The sequence below is a fragment of the Rhea pennata genome, chromosome 5 (genome assembly GCF_028389875.1).
Source record: "Rhea pennata isolate bPtePen1 chromosome 5, bPtePen1.pri, whole genome shotgun sequence".
Taxonomy (NCBI): domain Eukaryota; kingdom Metazoa; phylum Chordata; class Aves; order Rheiformes; family Rheidae; genus Rhea; species Rhea pennata.
This window is the reverse complement of record NC_084667.1, coordinates 59,664,816-59,685,949: the sequence shown is the minus strand read 5'-3', so window position 1 is coordinate 59,685,949 and position 21,134 is coordinate 59,664,816. Positions and strand designations below refer to the sequence as shown.

Genomic DNA, 21,134 nt, shown 5'->3' with positions numbered 1-21,134 from the left:
GCTAGAACACGCTCACTAGGCTCTTGTGTTGCATATATAGCTTCTGGAGGATATTAAGGCTTTCCTCACTTCAGTATTAATATACAAGAACACAACCAACCCTTTGTTTCCTTAGCTGTCCCAGCAATGCTGTCAAGAAGCACTGCCAGGAAGAACAATTAATGTTCCCTATTTCAGTAGTTCACCTTCCTCGATAAATAATTAGTTCATCTGGATCATAATGCATAGCCTCAAACAGTGGCATTTTTATAATGGGTGATGGTAATACAGTTCAATAGAAAAATGTTATTCTGAAATATTCCAAAATGTCAAATCACATCTAATATTGTGGGGATATTACCAAGCCAAGATTATAAGAGAAAGTATCTCTAATATGAGATTAAGTTCATGCCTTGCCTCTCACATATAGCATAATCTTGTATTTCAGGCTTGAATTTCAGCCTCTCGTGTCAAGTGACCTCTTAATTTTCTCTTACTATCTCTTATTAAAATCAGCAAGGCAGAAAAAAACAACTATATTGACATATTAGGAACATCATCTGCTCAGAGCTGATCAGAGAAGATGAGACTGGAAGGGATTTTAAGAGGTTATCCAGACCTTCCCCATTCCCCATGGTGGGATGAACTTCATCTGATACATTCCCAGTATATATTTGTCCAATTTGTTCTTAGAAATCTCCAGTGAAAGCAACTCCACTGCCTCCCTAGGCAATCAATTCCATCTTTTAACAATTCTTACTGTTAGAAAATTCACATCTAATATCTTGTATAAACCTATCTTGCTGCAATTTATGTTCATTGTTTTCCCTCATCTCCCAAATAGGCATGCAGATGAATTTATTCTCTTCCTGCAGCAGCAGCTTTTACCTATATAAAGACTGTTACCATGTCTCCCCTCAGTCTTCCCTTTTCCAGGCCAAAAAATCCCAGTCTTTCCAACCTTTCCTCACTGGTATAGTTTCCCAGATTTCTGAGCATCCTTGTTGCAGTCCCTCTGCTCTAGTCTCCTGATCCACATCTTTCAAGTTTCGTACGTAAAATCAACTACGATATTTCATTTATCAGTCATGTAAGTATCAAATTTCTTATTGATCAGAGCAGTACAGAATCACGCCCTAAGTCTGTGGGGCTGTTCAGACATGTGATGTTAAAATAGATACAGTAAAGAGAGACTGTCAAAGCTTGAGAAAGCACAGAATTAAGGCCTAATGCATGGAGGAACAACAGTTGAGATTCACCTGAATTCAGGCACCAGATAGAAAGATCAAGCAGAGCCACTCGGGGAGAGACTCAGAAAGACCTCTGGAAGATGATGCGTTAAAATTAACCTGCAGAGTACCCCTGAAATCAGAGGAATTTTCTCATGCTATACAGATCCAAGAGCTGATCCCGTCTCTCGACCGCACATTAGTATTTGAATGGAAGCAACCAACCAAGCCCACTTTCCAGCATTCACAGGATTTGCAGACAGGAACCCAGGAAGGAATTTTCACAGCTCTCCTCCTTATTTTTTCCCCATGTGTAAAAAACCTCAGAGGACAGCTCTTCAGCACTGCCTGTTACACACCGGGCGTTTTTTTCTGCCCTCTCAGATCCAGTAGCCTTTGAGGTCATTGCTACAAAATTGTCACGAGTGATGTCACCTCCATATTCCCCTCAGCTTGCAGATTTAAGACACTTTTCCGGTCAAATAACTCTGCTTTAGCAGCCAGGCCCAAGGCTCAGGAACTGACTTATTAATTTATACACCAGAATAACAACTAGTCACCGCAGCCTGCCACATACCATCTCCAGCTCTGTTCACTAATGATGTTAAACAAAACGAGAGCAGATGAACACATCACTGTACTTCCATACTTGCTGTTTACAATTGTACCATATGACAAACTGCTGAAAACCTGTGTAGGTTAATCTTTATGTAAGCAAGACTGTCAACACCTAATATAGAAATATGTCAGTTCCCGGGCTGCTCGCAGCATAGATAACTACATACTGAAAACAGAGCTACCTGAGTGCCAACAATATTTTCTCGCTCTATTTCATGAACTAACTGAGCTAAAGCAGGCAGAACCTCATCCATCTAGGCACATTCCTTAGGCAAAAAAAGTTAGGCTTATTTGCCAGCAAGACACAGACTCATGAAACAGGGAGGTTGAGGGAAATAAAATTTTAGTCTCATTTGTATTCTATCAGGAAAAAGTAATAAAGACATTTTTTAAATTACAAAGCAATGAAACAGAAACAATGGTGCTAACTAGCCATTTATTATTAAAGTAATTACTTAAATAGATCACTTAACATTTTGCCCTGCAATACCAGCTCCCGATGTACAGAAAGAAGCCAGGATCAAAATGACTTATCAGGCAATACATTATTTTTGTTACAAAGGATATTACACTCCATGCTATTTATCAAAAACAATCTGCTATGAAAAGAAAAGCATTCTGCTCATTCAGGCTGCTCTAGGGAAGAAACAGGCACATTTGTGAGGGAAAAAGAGAACAGAAAAAAGCAGGATATGGTAAATATGGAGTTCATTTGATGGATGAGGTAAAGGAAAACATCAGGCAGGGCAGAGGGGGACTGAACTAGGGGGAAATCCAGTATTTCCACATTCCCAGTCACATATCACAGTCTGAATACAAGTTAGCATCTGTGATATAAAGCCTCCTTTACTGTTAAGCTCCAGGATTGACTACGTTTTTAGGTTACCTTCCTTTGCCACAGCATACTGTCCCCACAGATCACATACCTTTCCCACCACCACCGCCTCCCTCAGTCCCACGTTTCACTGTGTATCTAGTAAATCTGCAGAGGGTCCATCCCTGCTTCAGCCAGGTTTTAGTTCAGATGCTTAATCAAAGGCTTGACACCTATACTGCCAAGCAAATACCTTCTCAGTGGGACGTTTACTTATGCCTCATGTTACCGAGTTAAATGGGCACTGACAGCACTAAATGATGCAATGGAAATACAGCAGTAGAGAAGTCGTACGCCCACACAGTGACGTATCTTTAATCAGAGGAGGATCACACAGGCTTCATAAAGCCTGGCGTTCCTGTGATTTATTTAACTGGCATTAGCTCTGTAACGATTCTTCTCAGAGGTGTAACAGGCTGACACCGCAGCACCACGTAAAATAGCACTCAGCAGGAAAACGTAAGGCACACGTTCTGCTGTCACTGCGGGCAGACGGGCGAGGACACGGACCCTGCCCCAAAAGGCTCCTGGCGGGGAGAGAACAATGCAGCAAGCACGCTGCTCCCAAACGCCCCCCTCCAAACCCATGCCTGCTATGACAACAGCTTTTAATGTTTTTGACCCCAAAACGCTAAGTTCAAATTTCAGCAGAAACAAACACCACCTGAAGACCCGCTCAAGACACATCACCAAAGGATATTCCAAAGCCTGCCCTGGACTGCAACTAGCTTCACTAATAACACTAAAATTAGATTCATTTTATGCTAATTAACTTCCATTGAGTCATTTCCTTCCAGTAAAAACTCCATAGGGCAGTATTTCTTAGTAAGTGAGATCCACCACTGAGCGACAGAAAAGCCCAACAAAGCATAAAGCATCACTCTGTGACCACCTGCACAGAAGCAGCAGCTGATGCTGACTTAGCTACTGGCTAAGCTGTTTGAAACACACTGCCAAAAGAAACATCTTCCAACCTTGGTCAGGAAGGGTGAGGGAAGTTTTAGCCAAAACTCACTATTATAAAGAGAATTTTAAAGCACATTCAGAGTAATCCCACAGTTGGTCAAACACTGAAATTTATAATGCTGATGTATTATTCTGGGTTGACGTTTCATTTTTCATTATAAATGATAATGTGAGATGTCTCGTTTTGTGCCATTAGCACAAGCAAACAAAATGGGCCAGTTCAGAATATGGCCAGCGTCGCCTGAAAGTCCATCTGCTCGGCAACCTGCACCCATCACACTCTTAACACCGAGCGTTAGAGTGACTGCAAGTCAGCAGTGAGGAAGAAAGATTCGATTAAGTATCAATCTGACTTTCCTATTTTGACTGCTAAGTCTGTTTATCATAACGAAGCATTAAAATAGTTAGTTAAATATGTTATTGGAAGAGTCGAAAAGTCAGCAATGAAGCTAAGAGAAACAGGTGTGAATTGTCAAATTACAACCCTGCAAGAAAGTCTTCGTTATCATTTTACCTACGGAATGCTTCGCTCCTCCTGCAGCGAAGTCACCAGCTGCAGCTGCCACTGCTGCCGAGCTGAGGGACCCTAAATAGGGGAGTCTGAAGCAGTGCTGATGGTCAGGAGTCAAAGAACCAAAAAAGCAGGCAGACTGGGAGGGTTACAGTGGGGGGGAGGTGGGAGAAATGCTCCCCTTGACAAGTTAGGAAAGGCAAAAAGATGGGAAGAAGCCAAAGAGAGAAATGCCATATATTCAGGAATGCAGAATCAGGAGGGGGCATTCAGCTCTGAACAAACGAGGCAACAGAGAACAGCTCATATGAAAAATGCCTGAGGTAAGGGACAAAACAGTAAGTTAAGGAAAGCAGAAGAGTAGAGAGGGCGAAATAAGAATGAATATCCTCAAGGCTGTAGTCAATATTATCCATGAATACTCCAGACTGTTCTCTAGTTAAAAACTCCTAGAGACATAGGACATCCTTCCCTTTGCATCTCCAAAGATGAAGTCCTATCGCAAGAGCCATGAGATCCCTACATCACTAAATCTGGCTTGCTCCTCACTCTTTTATTGTCTGTCTTTCAATTTCCTTGGTTTTCTGTATTTCCTGGTTGTCACCAGGCTCCCATCTTGCTTCATTTTGCCACCTCCAGCGTGACCCTTTTGCCCATCTTGCTCCCGTACTTCCTCTGTGGCCCATGCCAACAAACATCTCTGCTCCTCATCTCCCTAATGCTGACACCTTACATAATTTCTCCTTGGTTCTTACCCCAATCCCTAACCCTCTTCAAGCCAACAGCCCTGAGATCGTTGTTTGTCACTTCAGTCTCAGAGTCTCCACAGAGGAGCCGTTTGTAGCAGGGAACATCACTTACCATACATTGATGTGTAAACATATGATGCAGTACTAGCAATGATATCAGTAATGATGGTCTGCTCTTAAATGCGCTGCCCTGAGAGTCATTTCTGTCTCCAAGAACAAAGCCTACTAAATTCACGCTTATCTTCTAATTTATCCTCCTTATGGGCTAACACGAAATGGGATATATCTAAAGCACACACTGCTTTGTTTGTCCTTAATTATAGGCAGTATTATGCTGCCACAGCAACTAGGAAAGCCCTAAGATGATACAAGATACTGCACTATGCTACACACCCTGCCCGGTCTGCTGTCCCCACATAGCGCTGCGCTAAGCCCATGTCATGTTATTCCCATGGGGATGGCTAGCAACCACATTCCAGCAGCCACAGCCTGGCACCGGCAAGACGAGGCAAGCCCTTCAGCAGCACCCACTCCAGCTCCATTTGCACGTCTGCGCAAAGGCTATCGTGCTCTCTCCAGCTCTGTGCAGAAAGGAAAAGGGGGCTGGGAAGGCATCTGCCTTTTCAGCATCATGGAGTGACACCCTGCAGCGACCAGGCTGCTTCAACCCATTAGAGTCAGAGGAGAGACTCAGTAAGGGGAAAAGGCTAATTAAACATCCAGCTCCCTCTGAAACAGCTGGATGCTTCACATTTGCAGCTTTCTCCCAAGACGCAGATTGCTCACACATCCCTCCCAGCATGTGGAAAATGTTGCAGCTTGAGAGGGTTAATGTTAGCAGGATGCCATTTCCAGATTGGCTCTTCCAGGACAGGGCAGCCCCACTCCATCCTCCCTATGCTGGGCTACAGCCTTAAGTGCTGGCATCTAGCTTTACATGTATATGTTGCAGTCTCTGATATAGATGTAAACCTGGTTATGTATTAATGTTAGGAAGAAGATGGGCTTCCAACAGTAATTGAGTGGTAGCAAGAGAAACAGGGGTACTGCAGGGCATTTAATGAAGATAAGTTGATATTCCAAGCAGTAGTTAATCTGCATTAAATACTAGTTAGTCATTACATCCCTGGAACAGTCTTGTATCTCCCTTGATACTGCTAAGGCACTGCCAAGTAGAGATGAACCATACATAGGTCTTTGCACATATCTGTCAGCAAGACAGTCTTAACTGGGAGGAGCTGGTACGCTGATTTTCTGGGTAATTAATTCAATTTTAATTTTTCCCCATCATCTCAACATATGATTTCTTGGGTGTGGATTATGTTTAATGAGGAAGCTGTGACAACCAACTCTGCTTCTTCCCTTGACTTGTCATTCACCAAGAATTTACTATGGTTACCCTTAACTAAGCTCTTCTATTTCAGCCTCACAAACTAGCCTTACTACCACAAGTCAGCACTAAGAGGTCTAACTCATGATCCAATGACTCACAGATTTTCTTCACCTTCTAGTGAACTACTTACTCATAACCCAGTTATCTACTTTATCTGTCAAAGAGATTTAAATTATGCCAGCTCTGCACAAAGCCAGGATACCAATGAATCCCAGCAGGGTAGAGGATAAAAGTTTACAGCTATTAGATGTAGAGAACTGCTGAACTACATTATGAACTTAGAAGAAATATAATTCTTGCTTTTAACAGAGCAAAGAATGACAGACTGAAGCGATTTAGCTACAAATATCTTGAACACGGCAACTTAAAAAACGTACATTTCATTTTTTTGTGCTTTTTTTCCTGTATTAAATTCTGAAAGTACTGATAGTCATGGAATAATCAGGTTTAACAGGTTACTGGTAATTTATGCCTCAAGTGTTTCTAATACATCATAATCTTCTTTCACAGAATTTGCATCACTGTCAAACTGAACTACAGATTTTTGGTTGAAGCTTTTAACATGTTTCTATGGTTACTTTCCAAGGTCGCATCACAGACGCCTGAATAGCAGTTCAGAAAGACAAAAGGCATTTTGCATCCTTCACTATATTAAATAATTTATGAAAGTTAAGGCATCCTCATGGAAAAAATTCCTCATGGAAAAAAAATCATAAAAAATAGGTTCTGAGGTTATTTTCTCAGCAACAGTTTAAAGCATAATAAAATCAATATCTCTACAGCAGCCTTCAAGAACTAGACTATTTGACTAATGTTCCATATGGTACAAAATGCCAAAGAATACATTCTAAGTTTAGATCTATTTGTGCAAGCCTATATGAAGTGCATGAATGGATCTTAAAGCAGAACATGTAGATATCTAATTTGCTACTGTCAGTTCTATCTCTTAAATGAAGCACCAGCTATTGCCTCAGAAAGAATTTCTGAGTCTAAAAAATGTGAAAATAAAACCGAAAAAATGAAGTTAAAGTGGTAATGACAGCTTTTATTATTTCTATCATTTTTTTCATGCAAAGCAACACAAATTTCATCTGTCCCCAAAATGCTACAAATCCTGACTAGCGTAATGAAAGCTTGTACACAAAATATCTGAATCCTCTGCCTACTGCTAACAGTAGATCACATTTTATTGGAACTAATTGAAGCGTCTGAGGCTTGGAACAAAAACACATTAGTCATTTAGTGGTTGTGCTAATATTGCTATGCCTAGCCTGCAGTTTCATTAGATACAGACTGCCTCAATACCCTAATCATATGCTCAGTCACAGTGCAATCAGTACACAGAGTACTGACAAGCTGTCCCACCATGCCTAAAGCTGATAAGGTGCCTGCTCTATGAGTAACCTCAATTATTGACTGTATTTTATGGTCAATCTAATGACCAAATGCTTATCAGTGAACCATCAGGTGCCTGTAATAGGATAGTGACCCTTAGTTTATATGTACCATTACTGCTCATTAGTGAGTAATTAGATTCTTTAATCCACAACTCAGATGCATTAAATATGATGGAATATCTTGAATCTAGAAAAAGACCACTATGTTTATTTTAGCTTTAAGATGTTCAATTACATTACTCGGAGATTGTGTTATGTCTTGTTAAGAAAAGCTGCTTGAAGAAAGTGTATCACATATAATGTTTTATGCCATGCCTAAACTGACACAGCTTCTTAAACATTTAGGAATATGAAGAGAGTGGAGAGATAACAGGTCTAATTCACCATTTTGGCTCCCCAGATTTATTGACTTAAATCGTTTTAAAGAAGCAAAGTCCAGCAACGCACTACTGCAAATAATTCAGAAACCTAAAAAACTTCCCTCCAGTAAGTGCTGTGTTTCAAAGAGAAATTGTTCCGACAGAAGCAGCTGGGTGCAAGGGAAAGTAGCTGCAATCACACAGCTGTTCCCCAGCTTTCGGAGGCAGTGGTCCTAGGGCAGCTAATGCAACTCCGTGACAAACTAGTTTGAACAGACAGGAAATAATCCAGTAGCAAAAGAGATTAAAATTTAAGAGAGTTTGTGTGATACATAACTCCTTTCAATCAGCTCTGACTTCACCCACCCAGTCACAGCTCAGATCTTCCTCCCATCTCTTCCCAAGTGCATTCCCATTCCTGAGCTCCACCTCCTCCTCCTCTCTGCCCTTCTCCTTCCTATTCTTGGAAGCAACATTTCCTTTCTTTCCCAGGGGCCCAGCTAACAAAAAGCCTGACAACTTATTACAGCTTTATACTGGCTTTTTTTATTTGGCTTTTTTGTTGCAAGCATAAGAGGATGCAGCCCACAGAATGGTTCTATAACTATATTCTCAAATATTTTCATTAATAATCTAAAGTTTGTTGAGGTTGTTTATATAGAAAACCCTGGAAACAGGTAGAAAGTTTGGAGCACTGCAGCCAGGCATGGCTCAGCCCACGCCAATGGACACGGCCCAGTTGTGTTTTTGTTAAATCTGAAGAACACGAGAGTAAGCTGCTCCTGCATTAGCAGAGTAAACTGGGACCCTCTTTGCAGACATTAATGCTCATATGCTGTACTTTTTGCTCTGGCGTTCTTAAAGGCTTTCACAGTCTATCACTGACCCACTCGGAAGATGTACTTTCTGCCAAATCCTGTAGCCCTTACGTAACATGGCCATTGAGTAATGTCTGGCAATTTGCTTGTGTGACACGGCCATACGTTAATCAGAGCTTTTTTCCTTCTATGACAGATCAGAGTGAGAGGGAATAAAAGCTTAAAAATGATTTACTTTCCTAATATTCTACCAGTTTATAATATGTGGCTTTGATTTTGAATAGTTAGCACTTCCACTCCAGATTCTCTGCATTTCTAGGTAATGAATAAAATGCTATTTTTTAAAAAAGCAGAATGTAATTAAGCTTGAAGAAATTAAGTCATTCAAATGAGAAAGCGCTTTGGATGAACATGCGGATTTGGGCTGCATATATTCTTAACAAAATCAATGCATTCATTGCAACCACCACCTTAAGGATCTTCAATCATGAGTGCAAATTATCACCAGCTACACATTTTGCTGCAGCTCTTAGTTATTATTTTCCAGGTGAGGACACAATCCCTTCTGTATTGCCTTATGAGTCTGTGACCTTACAAACACAAAGCTATGATTCTCAGTGAGGAACAAATTACAGTAACAGAAAAACCACACAACTACAACAAAAAACACACAGGCCTCCCCCCTTCACAGGCACAAGACAGCACAGAAAAGTCAAAGGGGGCTACTTCACTGAACAAAGACGCTAGTTTTAATGTGGGGGAAAAAAAAAAAGCATTTATTTGCTGCCAGGAAATAACACAGCAGCCCAAAAGCTAAGTGTTAGGACCTGTGCAAACACTCTTAAAGCCGTTTCCCCAAAACAAGACTGGAAGCATTTATTCATGTGAAAAATTCCACACCTACTGCTGCTGCTGCTAAATAAACCAAAGGTGCAATTTCCACAAGGACCCTACCAAGCTTTTAACGTCCAAAGCAACTAACTCCACAGCACAATACACTAAAATTTAATATATGTGCCCACTTTTGCCTAGGTGTTTTATTTCTATGACAAAATAGGCCTTTTCCCAACCTCTAAATCCCAACGACAGCCCCTTCTACAACAGAACTTTTGAAAAAATTGAAGGTACTCAGAAGAGTTGATCAAAAAGAGGGCAATGCTTTAGAATATATGTATGTACATATGTGCGTGTGTGCATATTCATAATTATCAATATAACACTTGTATTTATTCCAGCAGGCAACAAGAAACAAAATGTGCTGAGCTCAGCATAATTCAAGAGTAAGAGAGTGGCCCCACCACAAAGTTTGCAATTGCAATAGCTGAAGAGAAAAACATGATAAGGAAAAGTCCAGAAAACACAGGGTATATGGACCACATCATAGTGCTAGTGCCATGACTTCTCTTTCATTCAGGATGTTTGCTGAGAGAGGATGGGATAGAGGAGAGAAAAGAGAATATTGCCATGAGGAATTTGAGGCAGCAACGACCTGCTTCCCCAAAACGCAGAAAGCTAGATGGTGTGAAGGGACAGAGGAGATGATACTGGGAAGGCCAGAGCAACAGGCAGTCATCTGCAGCCCATTAATACTGAACAAAACCAGCTGAAACAGGTGGAACTGGTGTAATCCTAATACTTGTGGTGCCTGAGAATGCCACTTCTCTACCGCAGTTCCCACCAGTATCTCTCTGACACATTCCTGAAGATCTTCTCCTCTTTCTGTCCCCCCCCACCCCGCCAGGGACTGCATGGCACAGAGGGCTGGAGGAAGAAGCAGTGCCAAAACTTGGGTCAGTCAGTCCCCATGGGAGGAGGAGGAGGACGAGGAAGAGGAGTAGTGGGGACAGGGAGCCTTTCCTGGGATTGGAGGCTGACGGGGATGGGGCAGCCTGGCCAAGTCCATGCAAGCAACGGTACCCACCTGAGCGCTTGCTGAACATGTTTATGATTGCCAGAGATTTAAATGGATCTCTCCTCCCTCCTCCTTTGTAAAATTTTCTGCATTTCAATCTGTATGTTTAATCACAGTCATACCTGAACTTGTTTTTTGGAATGCTTTCTTTTAGGGAACAAGAGATTCTTAGACAGGCTCTGGAATACTGAGAATGAATGCAGACAACACATGAAGCAGTAACATAATAAAACATGAAAATACTACAGAATTAATTCACATAATTTTCTTTTAACAGTTATCAGCTGTCATTTCTTGCTTAAGTCTCTCTCCAACAACCACCACACACAAAAAGAGAAATCAAAGTGCTATCTGCAAAGAAAAAAAAAATCAACTAGTGTTGTTGTTTAGTTAAAAAAAAAGAGAGAGAGAGAGAGAGAGAGAATCAATTTTGAACAGAGGCAACATGGGTAGGGAATAAGCAATGTACTAATGGGTTGTAAAATGTTTTAGCCAGCACATAGCTGCTAAAGCTATAAAACTGATTGACTCAGGGCAAAGACAGATTCATGAGAAGCAATCAGGGCCTGATCCAAAGTCCAATGATATCATTTGCAGTCTTGCTGTTGACTTCAAGAGTTTTTTAATCAAGGCAAAGACAACCTGGATCTCTCACATCACAGTAAAATTAGAACAGAGTTTTGCTGACAATGACAGAAGCATAACTGTGAATAAAAGGTTTTGGATCTTATTTCAGATTATTAGACATTGATTTCTTTCTCCTATTTCTGGGGGTTTTTGTTCTTTTCTGGATTCTCCAGGGAAAGCTATAGTCTTTACGTTTGCATAAAACATATACTGAAATAAATTGTAAATAGATTAAGTAAACCAGAATAAGACTATTCATACACACAATCTGAAATACAGTAATATAAGATATGCTACTATCCAGTCTAGGTAGTTTGGAGTAGATTCTTTTGCCCTTAACTAGATAACTTAAAGAGAGAGAGAGCTGTTTAACTGAGCTTTTCACCATACCCTTGCTCTATGCTTCCACCAATTTCAGACACCTGTCTTAAAAAAAAAAAAATCAAATGTGTCATCCTCCAGAGGTAACCACTTCTCTGTGCTGACAATAAAAGGAATCTACAGGATTTAGCTCAGACACAAAGGTCTTGGGAAGCTGAGCTCCTTCTAAGGTCAGATTACAAGTTAATTTATACTAAAAAGGCATTCTTTCAATGTTGCAAAACATTTGAAAAGATCATGTAGAAATTCTGTTGTTTCCTTTTCCTTGATTACATGATAAGCATTCTCAGTGCATAAATTTTACTTTAATGCCATTCACGGACATACGTTTTTCAATATTGTCTCAAAACATGTTCAGTTATGAATTAAAAAAGGAGTTTGGAAAGCAAGTACAAAGCCCTGTATTTTGTTGTTTTAAATACCATCTGCTTGAGAGTGTATTGCATTTAATCAACACTGCTAATTACAACAAACATTTCACAAACAAAACTAACAGATCATTTTCATTATAAGACCCAACATTAAAAAAAAAATGTTCTAGGTTCCTGCTAGAAATGACTGCTTTATACTGTTTCAACTGTTGTTATCCGCTACAGAAAAAAACTTCTATTTGCATGTGTAAACCATGCTACTGGATAAAAAACTGAATAAAAACTTTTTATTCCTCTCAAACAGATCAAGATGATCATCTTTGATCTCCATTTTGAATAAATAGGAAGGAAACAGATATCCAAATGTGCATGGATCTTTTTCTGCCATCGCTCAGTCGAAGTTTTCCTAGGTGGTATCTGTTCACAGAGCAAGGGTTTGCTTTATATGTTAACTATCTTCCTCAGTCAGTTACAGTAGGTGGAACAGCAAAATAATCCTCTGACTGTAGAGGAGAAAGCACACGCAAGTGTTCTGGAAAAGGCAAGCAAACATTTCACAAGCTCATGCAATAACTGCACTAGTATGAAGAGAAACAACATTAGCTCCAGTCAAGCCAATCATCAATAAATTAAGGTGAATTTAGTGTTTTTTAGAGGGATTTCTTCTGAGAACATATGTATGTCAACTGCATATGCAGGACAGACAGCTAGAGAGGGCGCTCAGCTGGTGCAGACAAGATCTGAGAGGAAAGACCTTGTTTTTCCAGCCATGCTCCACAGAAACCTGCTGAATGACAGATTTGTTACAGGTGGAAATATCCCCTAAGGACTAGGCAGAGCCCACCACCCACATTGTTGGTTTCTGGTCAATCAAGGTCCCAGCTGAGCTCTCCAGCTAGAAAACCAGCACATCTCTGCTCCCCTGGGGAATCCACAGCCAGGGCAGAGTGCCTGACTCCGCGTCCACTGGCAGCACGTACCACACATCTTACTCATGGCAAAGTGTCAAAGGCATTTCACCACCACTTGACAACCATTAGCAGTTACAGAAACCAGAAAGGTGAAAACTACCTTATGAAGAACGAAGCGGCAGCTGAGGTACCTGCGGAGACCCCAGCAGGAGCAACCAAACTCTGCGAGCTGCCTGTCCCGGCTGGGTCCAAGTTGTTCTGCCCTGAGGTGACTTGCACATTAGGACCATCCCGACCACTTTCTGGTGCTGTTTCTGCCTGAAAAAAAAATAAAATAAAACACATATAGAGGTTGATATGCTTGCTGAGTGGCTACAACATCTTAGAGAGGTGCTTCCAAAATGTGTCTTCACAAGGGCAAACACCAAGTTCAGCGGTAGCGGGGAGGTGGCACCATGGGACAAGCGTACCACAGCTGGCTCTGCAATTGAGAAGGTAAAAACCATGAGTGCAGCAGACAAGCAGAATGGCACAGAGACCCTATGTGATGGGTACTGCTCAGTTAAATAGTTTGACAGGCATGAAGAAATGGAAAACAATAAGCAGAATCCTTTTGTTTTACAGTGTTATTTGGCAGCTGGCAGAACTGTTTATCTGCTTCAGTTATAACTGTCAGGAATTATTTCTCAGTGGCACATCATCTACAAGACCTATCTATTTGTTTAAGACAAACTAACCAGTCACATTTGTAGCATGTTTCCACATGAATAACCCCAAAAACCAAGTTAAAAAAAAAAAGGGAAAAAAAAAGACTTTTTAAAAATCAATATACAGGCCTGCTTTTCAACATTATCTATCTTAGTAGCATAAAAACATGGCATTTTTGTCTCCTGTGAACAGTTTCAGTGGAAAAACAGGAGTGACTGGAGATGCACCTTTTCCAGCATAATGCATCTGTGGTATCTGAGGCAGAGTTTGGAGGGGACAATTGTTAGGGGGTTTTGCCAAAATATCAGACATCTGTATTGTGAAATCATGTCATGACAATATCTTCATGCTTAGGCCGTTAACTCTTTCAGCGACAAGTTCAGTTAGTCACATCAGTGCTGCAAAGATCTCCTTTTAGGGAAGAACCTGCTCTATGTCTAAGAGCACTGAAAACTTAATTAAAGACGACACCACAATAAATATTTGTCAAAAGAGTTAATTGCTTCATGTATGATAATATATGATGTTTCTGTCATTTGAAATACTAGTCTGACATTTCCAACTAATTAGCTAAAATAAATTCCCGAAAATGAGACAGCCTTGTAATGAAGCACAAATGCAATTAAATGCTTCCTGGGATGCCACCAAATTTTAAAGTTGTGCTGCCATAGATCATGTTTTACAACTACAGATATGCAGACATGGTAACAGGGCCTTTCCAGTTACATACGCGCCCTCAACTTTATCGTACACTGAAAATCCAAACAGAGCTTTTCTCACGAGAACTGAGGCAACCCAGTTATTAGGTATCAAGTAAAAGAAAATCCTGCCAACCATGCAATGCTTGATTGAAATATAAAAAACTGTCTGGCGTTTCGCTAGACTCATTCCCATAGGTTCCAAGTGCTGACTTCCCAGCTCCCAGTGAAGCCAACAAGAAGAAAGTATGCTCAGTTCTCTAAAGGCCTGCTCTTTAAATATTAATATTACTGTCAGTGTTATGAAGTGGCTGACTAATGCTTTCCTCTAGACTTTTACATTTAAAAAAAAAAAAAAAAAAAAAAAAAAAAAAAAAAAAGCTTTTACAGACCTCACCTAAGAGATTTGAGGCCATAGGGGAATATTCTCAAAGATTAACTTAACCCTAGTGAAGCTATTCTCCCTGGAAGCCTAACTGGAAACTTTGAATAACCATCCACAGAAAACCCTCTTTTTTTGTAATACAGAAATCTCAGAAGACTAGATTTCTTATGCTATGCAGGCAAAAGGGCAGAGGCCAAGAAGCACTAGAGGTCAAGGCCAGTACAAAAATTGGTGTGCCAGCAACACAGGCTTAGAAAAGAAGGAAGCCCATCTATCCCAGCTGCAGTCCACTGGCAATGAAACAAAGAACCGTGAACTGAAATATGTAGAAAAGGATCTGATTTGCTTACATGGTTAAGTGCTTAAAACTAGGTGATGGAGTAATGAAGTGGTAGTTAAAGCAGATAGTTGAGCATTAACAAACTGAAGCAGGACACGTACCGCCTGACCCGTACCAGCCATGGGAAATGTACGGCACAGCAAAATAATGCGGACGAGGAAACATCCAAATATGACAAAGTGATACACAACGCTAATGACAGATGGAGCTTACTATGTCCTTAAGCAATGGATGAATGAAGAAACCTACAACAGATGCATGAAAGGGAGTAACTGAGGGCAGAACGCATGACACAATGTCACGGAAACGATCAAGCGCCCATGAGGAAAAGGCGGACTTACGATCTTTGGCCTAAGCTGCTGGATCAGCTGTAACGGCACGCTGCCCTCTGTGGTTATTGGCACGCTGTGCTATGCTTCACCTCATTAAGAAACCCAAGCGATGAAACTAGAGTTAAACTACGCAAAGTGACTAAGCAAGGCTGAGCGAGGCTGGTTCCCGGACAGAAGCGATGAGGAACACTTCGGTGCAGGCACCTCTGGCTCTCAGGTTGGCATGCCAAGAGGCAGCCGCGCACAGTGGCCGGTGGTGTAGCAGCCAACTGAATTCCCAAGACACGTTTTTCCACTTGATTTCAACAGGACTACGTGAGACAACAGGATTTTGAAATGAAGAAAATCATAGATTGAAGTGAAATATTGGAAAAAATACAGAAGGAGGAAGGGGTTTCTAAGCAATCATACTTCAGCAAAACCACTTCACAATCTAAAGGTAAAGGTGAATTCTGCAGAGTTAACATGATACTTCATGGAATTTTATGGCAGAGTGTAACATTTGTAAGAACTCACTGAAATCTGTCATTCCCTTAAAAGATCTTCACATTTAATAAAAATGTGAGCAATGGATAACATGCATGCTTTTTTCTCCACTTTCTATTCCTGTGGGAATTTAAAAGCCTAGATTTCTAAAACAGACTAGTAGTTTTGGACATATTATGAGGTACCTTACTTGAAATATCCAAGCCAAACATGATTTTTCAGGTGGCAGAGGCTCAGTACATTCCAAGCATCAGTTTCCTACCTAAGGTATCTCAAGGCAGATGTCCCTAAGTTGGCCACTTCTGCAAACAATAATCACTTTTGAAAACTCAAACTGCAATTTCTGGATAAATTTAGAATTTTTACTCTCAGCTCTATGTGAAAAATTTACATCAAAGGAGGACGAGAGGAATCTGAGGAGAAAGCACTGGTCCTTGGAAAGGGCAAAAAAAAATGAAGCAAGACAAGCAAGACAAATTCATCAGAAGACTAGCGTAGGTACAAACAATCCATATCTTTTCCACTAAGCCTTCAATTCCTTAATTAGCATTCTTAAACACAGAGGTAACATCAATTTTGCTATATACTGACAAGCTGCAAAAAGCCAAACAAGTTCTTTCAAGTTTAGGATTTGTTTCAGGGACTGCCTGCACCACCCAAAGCGCAATCCTTTTCTAGCACAGTCATCTTCAACTCTTGCTGAGACACCTGCCCCTCTCCGCTGATCAGGAGGGCAGGGTCAGTACTCCTACCAGCATCCCTAGCCAAAGCAACACTTCAGCACAGGTACATTATTTGGGAGCTCACACCACCTTTCCAGAAGTGACCTGAGGAATGTTCACATGGTTTAGAACACCCATCAGTGCTGCAAGTTAGCAAAGGCTGTTCGTGGGCACTGTTCCACGGACACACTGGGCATCAGGTGCACTGAGGTGCCAGTGGCTCAGGAGCCCGCTCCCCAGCACCGTCATACCTGGCGAGAAACCAGCAGCACCCTGGAAGAAGGGAAGAGCAAAGGCAACTCTGGGGAGACAGAGGAACCAGAGGATGAGAAAAACAGGGAGGAAACAAAAGCATCGAGAAAGATGGCTCCACACATACGTCTGTCTTTGCAGTTGCAGACCAGAACTGCTGCTGGTTCAAGAAAAGCCAGTTCAGGTATGAGGAAATTTGTCAGGTCCGAGTCATTTGCCACGAGGTAGGAGAACTAAACGCACATAGTGGGACCTCCTGCACGCTCTGGTTTGCCACACTGCAGTTTCAGCTTGCCTCTCTTACAGCTCCTGAAGGGTTAAGAATAAGATGAAGGGGACTGTTTTTAAATTAAATGCAGGAATTACCTCATGCACTTCCCTCATCTCAGTATACACCGCGTTCTTCTAGGGATTGTGCGTGGAAAGCGTAACTCGCCAGAGGAACGGGAGCAACTTTGCTAGGCCTTTTACATATATATATATGTGTGTGTGTGTGTATATATATATATACACACACACACACACACACATATACACACACACACACACACATATATATATATATATGTAGCTCACAAGTCTGCACAGGGAGAAGACGCAAGGGAACCGTGCTTTGCTACTTACTACATTTTCATAAATCACTCATGATCAAATGTAGAAATCACAACCTTGTCATTATAAAGTGTTACTGACTGCACTGAATATTTTAAATGTCATAGGCCTCCGCATGCAGAGATTTATGGTTCTTAATTTTCTAAGAAAAAGCGCGGGGGGGGGGTAGAAGTCATTAACCCTCTGGAAACCAGCTAATCCTCTACGGGCAGATTTCCAGAACTGCTTTATAAGGCCTCACCTCCACCATCCCAGGAGAAGCTGACGGTGCCCTACATCCCCTCGCTGCATAGGGGTGCCGGGAAGTGCGAAACAAAAAAGCCAGGAACTCAACAGTCCCTGAATCCCACTGCACGGGCTCCCCACCGTGACCGAGCGGCAGGAAACATCTGCATAGGTTTGGACAAGTTGAGCTTGTCCCGAATTACATTGTCAATAAATTTGCCAAAGATTAAATCTCCAGGTACACAATGCTCTGTCAGGCCATTCCCCTCCTAAAGGGCAATTACAACCCTAACAAGCTCTTAACAAGTTTCATGTCCAAAGCCAAAAATTAAGCCATAATGTTTCCAGTTTCCTGAATATTTCTACTCTCTGGATATTGACCTTTGTGCAGGGAGCCAAAAAAGCCAGGCTGGCGCTGCCACCTTGCCCCCATAATTCATGCAAACATGAGCTTGATGACAAGCAAGAAAAATAATTGGAATATAAAAATCTACATGGAGAAAAATAAATCAACTCCTGAATAGCACTGTGATGGTAAAAGAAAACCATGAGAAAAGAAAATAAGAAAGCTGGAGGAGCTGCAGAAGGAAGTAATCAGATATGATGGCTAAAAATAAGTATCAAAACCAGCTTCAGAGAAGAGGCAATGTAGGAAACTGCAAAAGCATCAACACTTTACTCTCATTTCAAGAAGTTACATCCACATGTCTGATACACATCCACATAATTAGTCAGAATTCAATCTGATTTATTTCCTACACATGGTCCCATAATGAAAGCATTCAGAAGTTCAGTAGTGACTTGCATGTGGAGCTCTAGCAAGACCAAGCCTCTGAGTCTGTACTGGGGCTCTTTTTGTGTTTTAAGTACCATTATGACTAGGAGGCAACAATACGAGATTCTGAGGATTTGCTCTAACTTAGCATTGTTCACTTTCAAACTAGAATGTCACAGCTAATTAAATGATAAAAACTGCTTGGTGCAACAATTTTAGAATATATTAAAGCTACTGTTTGTATAACAATAAATAATTTTCCCCCTAAATGATTCATGCTAAAACTCCATGATCTCCTCCTGCTTACTGGAACAAATACGACGTAAATCTCTACCTGGATAAAGCTCACACTAACCACCCTCCTTTTCCTCAAGCATGGATGAAATCCTGCATACATCTTCTGCGTTAAACATTTCCCTCTCAGACTGAATAGCATTATGCAAAGCTAACAGGGCAGTATAGGCCAAGCTGAACTGAACAATAGTCTGGATAAACTTTTTACTACCAGCTGACAGTGCTTCTACTGGGGCTCATTATAAAGTATAAGGGCATTTTATAACTAAAATACACTCCTGTAGTCACTTTGTAATCTGCAGCTGCAATGTGGTAACAAGATTGCTGTTTCTAGTAATCTGCACCTAAACCCGTAGTTTCAGACTTTTCACATGCATCGCGTGTTCAATGTGAATCAAATGCAGAGCATTATATCCCTTTCCCCCCAAACAGGGTATCAGCTGAGAGAGCTGCTAATGCCTGGCGTATTGCCGAACTCTGAAAATAAGGCAGAAGGAGAAAACCACAGAAAGGAAGGACTGAGGAAGAACAGGAGGGCCAGCCTGCTGCCTCGGGCAGGAATGAAAGCCACTCAGAAGACCTGTATGCAATCTCAGGCCCTTGCTTTTTGAGTGAATATCTGGACTACTAACACAGGTGAAGGGCTTGAATCTTCACCGCCAAAAATCACAAGCAGTATGTGCAGCATGTACAGTCTGGGCCTCTCAAAACGCACGGCGCTTGCAGCCTGTTGCCCCCAGCACTGATGCCCAGAGTAGTACAAGGACAGAGAAGAGGCAGCTTGTTCCTCCCTGTTGAGGGACTACTGATCCCACTCCAAGAATAACTCAGACCTGCTCTACTTTCTGCTCCTCGATCCCCAAGATATTCACTTGCTTGTGGGCAGGTCTTGCTGAGGCCTCCTTCACCCCCAACATGCCTGTTCCCTCCTCCAGCCTGCCCAAATTCCCGCACCGGGAAGCCTCTGCAGCCAGGGCTCCAGCGAGCACAAAGATGCCGTGGGGCAGCGACGAACCTGCTGCCCCTTTGCTGCCATTTCACACCTTTACAGTGACCCTGTCCTCTCTGATTCAGTGGGTTTCGCCATCTAGAGCTTCTGTACCAACGCAGACGACTTCACATTCCAGCCATTCGGGGCGGCAGCACCAGAGAGGCAGCAAGTGACGCTCCGTCTTTTCTCCCTCACAGCGATCTGACTGCTCATCACACAAACCTCACCCTCCCGGCTGCACACGTAAACCCGCCAGCTGGAAAAGGTATCAAAAAAAAAAAAGGTAGTTCCTGCTGCACACAAGCACTCTCAAATCAGGACTTTTAACGTGCTGTGGATTTAAAACAGCCAGAGTAGAGGAACTGTTTCTTCTAATGCCTCCAGGCAAGCATCAGAAAATGTTGCTCTAAACCTTCCCTGCTGACGTGTATTACAATAGTTACAGCCTCCAAAGCCAGAGCCAAAAAATATAGCTGTGTACTGCTTAGGGTGTTTCAATTTACCATTGTGGTCAAAATTGAAAATGAACTGTTTATTCCAACGGCAAATATACAGTTGAATCCCTGCTTTTTGTCAAGCACTGATATGAGCAGGCGAAGGAATTCATTAACAAGCTCATAATAATGCAAATTTCCATCAGCTTAGGATTTGTTTTCCTACAAGGAGACAAATGCTTTTCCATTAGCACAATTTCCAATGGCCAGATGCGTCTTTGAACAAAAGACAAACAGTGGACACATACAGAACTTCGACTGAGGAGAGCTTGTGTCATCTTCCTGATGGCAAAAAAATTTCTACAACTTTAGGCAACTTGGTTAAAATATCCCTGTGCCTTGCTTTCTCCATTCTGCAAAATGAACTAATCACATTGCCAAGGATTACAGGTCCTTATTATTACAATTTTATTATATTATAATGATTGTAATATAATGCCAGCAAATAAAAGGCAAAAGTAGATGGAGACTGTCATACCTAATTTCTATTTCAATCACGCTCAGACTGCCTATATATTAAATATAACTGCTTTAAAGAGAACACCCTTTGGGACCAATTTGCCTGTCAGCTACAAAGTGCAAGGTACCCCTTTACTAGTATCTTACTTGCAAAGGTATAAACCCTATTTATATGAAGCGTGAACTGGTTCTTTAATACACCCAACAAGGCTCAATGATAGGCGAATTCATGCAGCAGCGTAAGTCTGGGACAGTTCAGACCATAT

The 21,134-nt window shown here is 41.5% G+C and overlaps 1 protein-coding gene across 1 annotated transcript in view; it reads right to left on the bottom strand.

Annotated features, from left to right (window-relative positions):
• KIF26A (kinesin family member 26A) overlaps window positions 1-21,134 on the bottom strand; it is a 97,841-nt gene that overhangs the window by 35,205 nt on the left and 41,502 nt on the right. Inside the window, exon 4 of the mRNA XM_062577029.1 lies at window positions 13,256-13,413. Within this exon, the coding sequence (XP_062433013.1) occupies window positions 13,256-13,413 (158 nt within the window). The remainder of the gene's footprint in view (window positions 1-13,255; window positions 13,414-21,134) is intronic.